Below are 5,599 nucleotides of genomic sequence, written 5' to 3' on the forward strand. Positions count from 1 at the left end.
ATCCTTAATAAATATATGTCATTTGTTCTTACACAGAAATAAACAATTTAAATCCACGCAACGCGATGCAATGCATAACAAATGTGTGAGTTTAATTTTTGCAGTCTCTGAAGAATCAACATCTTTATTTCGCGCCCTATATTCAATTTGCATTTCGTAAATTTTCGTGCTGCCATCTTCGTTTCGTCAGCCATTTTGGGAGTTAATTTCGTATGATGACAGAGCGCACGCCACCACGTAGGAGTCCTCGTTTACTTATGAATTCCAATAAGTCTGCTACCAACGATTCTGTCACCGATAACGCAGCCTGCGTTGATGTAGCGCAGAATAAGGAAGATAGCACCAGCCAAGAGCAAGACGCTAGCTAGGCGCCTCAAATTCTGAATACACATGTAGCATACACTGCAAATGCCGCCGCAGTACCTGAGTGCCTCGACAATTCGGAACGAGAGGATAGTATTGTTAAAGCTCTTCAGCAACAGATTCTTTCATTGGAGAATAAGCTTAAAAATTCTCAGGCAAAATTTACTGAAAGTGAATTTCAGAAGGAAGCGCTTAAGATAGCACTTCAAAATGCCTCAAATTCCGGGAATATAATAGCAGTTTCTGACTCATTGGCAGTTACGTCACCTGCTATTTCAAGTACAACTTATGCAAGGCCCACTGTGTGTTATACCGGATTTTCTGCTGTTGGTCCATATGCCAACAATGCCGGTGTATTGCATTCAGACACACATACTAGCAACGTTGTTGGTTCCCATGCCAGCACACTTGCGGGACCATATACGCACACAGCCGCTGCGCCATATCCACCAAATCGTATTACGCCTGGCGTCATCAGTGATGGTGCAACCAACCCGACTTCTTTTTTTTACGCGACCGCCCAGCCTATTGCCAGCACAATGTGTAGACCGTCTTATGTTCCCACCACCGCTGGAACTTATTCCAGTGTTGCCGCCGTCTCACATACGCCTTCATATAATCTTACCGCTGTTGGACACCAAGAAAGCAAAGTCTCTGCTACGTGCGCAGGTGCCACCTCTGCTGCGCATAACGTCGGCGTCAGCAATATTACTACTGTGCCTATGGCTGTTCCTGTCGCACATCCGCAATGGTATTTTGCCGATGGTGCGACTTGTCAAGCCGCCAACGTCCCTCAGCAATCAATGAGAATTCCTGAAGTACGATCAACGTCCTTTGCAACGATTCCGTCTACATTTTCAACAGGGTATAACCCGTTGGGTACATACACGCCTGGTTTAACGCATGCAAGTATTGGTAGCCTACCATCAAATGGGGTAATGGTTCTCCGTAAATTACAAGATTTGCCTGAATTTAGTGGGCACGCAGAAGACTGGCCAATATTTTTCACGGCATTTCAGCAGTCCACAAACGCGTACGGGTACAGCAACCTTGAAAACAGCCAACGGTTGCAAAAAAGCTTGAAAGGAGAGGCACGAGACACTGTCAAATCGTGGCTAATACATCCAGAGAATGTAGGTAACATTATCGAACAACTGCGTTTTAGCTTCGGACGACCAGAGCAGCTAATTCGAAGTCAGCTGTCACAACTGAGCGAAATATCACCTATTTCTGAAAGTGGTATTGTAAATTTAGTACCATTCGCTATCAAGTTAAAAAATCTCGTAGCGTTCCTGCAGTCAGCAAATGGATACCTGCATCTTACTAACCCAACACTGATAGAAGAGCTTGTCAGCAAGTTACCAATGAGCAAGAAGCTTGAATGGGCCAGATACTTGTCAACAGTACAATCGCATGCAACTCTAGTCCACTTCAGCGATTGGTTAACACAGATTGCGAATTTGATTTGCTGTGTGCAGGATTATGAAAGTCGCGAGCCATCAAAACGTCGGACTGTGTTACATGCAGTAGAAACGCAGAGTGAATGTTTTGATGAGAAACAGCAAAATCGTGCGGCAGAAAGACCACACACACCGTCGTTGAAATGTGCTGTTTGCCAAAATTAACACAAGCCAGTAGAATGCCAACGTCTCCTTGAAGCAACATCAGCTGATAGATGGAAGGAAGTTAAACGCAGCCGCCTGTGCTTTTCATGCCTCAGCCCAGGGCACACAACTCGAGAATGCCGCCGCCGTAAACCGTGCCACATCGATGGGTGCCAAAGGATGCACCATAAAATGCTTCATGATAACGATCAAAAACAAATGCAGCCCGCAAAATCCGTATGCGAGTCTCCGGCACAGCCACTTGATGTTGACAAGAAGCCGGTTCTGAGCTGCTCCAGCAGCGCAAACGAGCGTAAGCTATTGTTTCGCATACTGCCAGTAACTCTACATGGCGGAGGAAAAACCGTTGAAACGTATGCGTTATTCGACGAAGGATCGTCTGTCACATTGGTTGACAGCACGATCTCCCAGAAATTGGGTCTAAATGGCCTGAAGCGAAGCCTCAACCTACAGTGGTATGGAGGAAGAGCAACTCAGGAACCAACCGTAGTGGTGGACTTGTTCGTCAGTGGAACTGGCATGAAGAAGAAACATAAGCTTCGAAACGTTTACAGCGTGTCAAATTTGAACTTGCCCACGCAGAGCCTGAGCGAAGCAGACCTACGAAGTTCTTCACGCCATAAGCAGAAACTACCACTGGAGCCATACAGTGGAGCAGTGCCAAAGCTTCTGATAGGACTTGACCATTGCCATCTGGGCATGCCTGCTGAGATCATGCAAATTAATTGTATCGGGCCGTACGCTGCCAATACTGAGCTTGGTTGGACCGTGTTTGGGCCAAGTGTGGAAACTTCATCTAGCACGCAAGTATGTTTGTTTACGAAGCCAGCTTCAGATCAAGCGATGCATGATATGATTGCAGAATACTTCGAAACTGAGAGCTTCGGTGTAAAGCCATTCCCGCCGGTTGAAAGTGCGGCTGACCTGCGCGCAAAGGCAATTTTGCATTCAACAACACGCCGAACAAACGGTCGATATGAGACCGGCCTATTATGGAAGTATGACGATATTGAGATGCCCGACAGCTACGAAATGGCGCGAAAACGATTGATAAGCATAGAAAAGAAAATGCAGCGTGATGACAACTTTGCAAAAGTCTACAAGCAAATCATCAACTTATATGTTTCTAAAGAGTACGCAAGAAAATTACGACCCGAAGAGGCCGCTGCATTCACCAAGAAGACATGGTATTTGCCACACTTTGGCGTGGTTAATCTAAATAAGCCAGCCAAATTACGTCTCGTTTTCGACGCCGCCGCAGAGACACATGGAGTGTCACTCAACTCGCTACTCCTGAAAGGACCACAGGATTATAGAGCACTACCAACCATCCTATTTCATTTCCGCGAAGGAGCAGTAGCCGTTTGTGGCGACATCAAGGAAATGTTCCACCAGATTGTGATTCGGCCAGACGACAGATGCGCTCAAAGGTTCCTTTGGCGCGATGGTGATACTACAAGAGAGCCAGATGTCTATGAGATGATAGCGATGACATTCGGTGCAGCATGCTCGCCATGCGCTGCGCAATACATCAAAACTCTGAACGCAATGGAACACTCTGATAACGCCGCTCGAGCTGTCAAGGCAATCCTGGACTACCACTACGTCGACGACTTCGTCGATAGCTTCAGGAACGTAGAGGAAGCCATCACTGTATCTGTACAAGTACGAGCCATTCACCGAGACGCTGGGTTTGAACTCCGCAATTTTACTTCGAATTCGCCCGATGTATTTACTGCGTTGGGCGGTGTGGAAGCCACGATTGCAATCGCCAACAAAACGAGCTTGTCCATGGAAAAGGTCCTAGGAATGTTTTGGCAGCCATCAATAGACAGCTTTGTATTCAGGCTGAATTTCCACAATGTCGACAAAAGAGTTGTGTCTGGTGAAAGACGCCCAACGAAAATAGAACTCCGCAGCATCATTATGTCTATATTCGATCCGTTGGGATTTTTGAGCCACATTACAATTGCCGCTAAGCTAATCATGCGCGAAGTCTGGAGACAACAGTCGAGCTGGGACAGCCCTTTACCTGACGACATATCTGCCTCCTGGGAAAGGTGGCGTCAAGAACTGCCGGCGATGGTGGAATTGGAGATTCCGAGATTCTACTTCCGGAACGGCACACCAACACAACGTCAACTTCATGTATTCGTCGATGCCAGCGAGGAAGCCTTTGCCGCCGTAGCCTATTGGCGTGCCATCAATTCCACTGGTGAAGTCGAAATCGCCTTTATTTGCTCCAAGGCAAAGTGTGCGCCACTGAAGCCACTCACAGTTCCGCGCCTGGAACTCCAAGCAGCCGTGCTTGGCACACGTCTCCTTCAGACTATACGAGAAGAACATTCCGTGAACGCCTCCAGCTGCATGCTATGGACCGATTCAAAAACTGTTGTGAATTGGATCAAGAGTGAACATCGACGCTACAAGCAATTTGTGGCGCATCGGGTGGCTGAAATCTTAGCCACCACTACGCCATCAAACTGGAGATGGATCCCAACGGGTGAGAACGTCGCAGACGAAGCCACTCGTGCCGATGGAAGATCCAAGAATCGCTCCACCTCACGTTGGTTGTGTGGACCATCGTTTCTACTAGCCGAAGAGTCTAAATGGCCAAGTCAAACTGTCGTCGATAATAATCAGCCAGAAGTGGAAGAACTGCGTCCGAAATATGCCTTAGTCATTGTAAGTCCAAAATTTGTAAATTTTAACCGTTTTTCTTCATTCGGAAGACTAGTGAGAGCCATTGGTTGGGTATTACGGTTTGTACACAAGTGTCGCCGCCAACATGCAACCTTAAGCGAGCATGGCTTGACATCATTAGAGCTTGATGCCGCAAAGCGCGTTCTTTATCGTCACGCACAACAAGAAGCGTTCCAACCAGAATTGGAGCAGATCGAAAGTGGACACGCCATTTCCCGCAGCAGTTGTCTGTTTCAGTTGACACCATATTTAGATGATGAAGGAGTCTTGCGCGTAAAGGGACGTATCGACGCCGCAAGTTGGTTGCCTTTAGATACAAGGCGACCTGTAATTCTCCCATCCAAACATAGTTTGACGAAGCTTATTATTGCTCACTACCACCACGAGCTAAAGCATCAAAATGTCGAAGCGACTGTATGGGAAATTCGCCGCCGTTTCTGGATCCCTCGTCTGCGGCAAACTTTGCGGAACGTCATTGCCAATTGCTTTGTGTGCCGCCTGACTAAGGCAGCGCCTATTGCTCCAATCATGGGTCCTCTGCCAGCAGATCGACTCACACCATTCGTCAGGCCATTTAGCTACACTGGCCTGGACTACTTTGGACCTGTTAACGTCACGATCGGCCGCCGCCAGGAAAAGCGTTGGGTGGCGCTCTTCACCTGTCTCACGGTGAGAGCTATTCACCTGGAGCTTGCGTTCGATTTGAGCACAGACGCATGCATTGTGGCCATCCGAAATTTTACTAATCGCCGTGGTGTGCCAGTCCGACTACGATCCGACAACGGAAAGAATTTCGTTGGCGCTAACCGAGAAGCGAAAAGGTTTTCCGAAGTGTTTGATTGTGGTCGTGTGCAGGACGAGCTGTCATCAAAGGGCGTCGAATGGCTGTTCAACTGCCCTGTGAACCC

The 5,599-nt window shown here is 47.7% G+C and overlaps 1 protein-coding gene across 1 annotated transcript; it reads left to right on the top strand.

Moving 5' to 3' along the window:
* Positions 1-2,159: 2,159 nt before the first annotated feature.
* LOC118736407 lies at positions 2,160-4,819 on the top strand. Its single transcript, XM_036466500.1, has 2 exons — positions 2,160-4,673; positions 4,721-4,819. Exons 1-2 carry the CDS (start codon positions 2,160-2,162, stop codon positions 4,817-4,819), a joined length of 2,613 nt encoding a protein of 870 aa, XP_036322393.1.
* The last annotated feature ends 780 nt before the right edge of the window (positions 4,820-5,599 follow it).

The sequence above is a fragment of the Rhagoletis pomonella genome, unplaced genomic scaffold, assembly GCF_013731165.1.
Source record: "Rhagoletis pomonella isolate Grant_MI unplaced genomic scaffold, Rhpom_1.0 Rhpom_scaffold_00003, whole genome shotgun sequence".
Classification (NCBI taxonomy): domain Eukaryota; kingdom Metazoa; phylum Arthropoda; class Insecta; order Diptera; family Tephritidae; genus Rhagoletis; species Rhagoletis pomonella.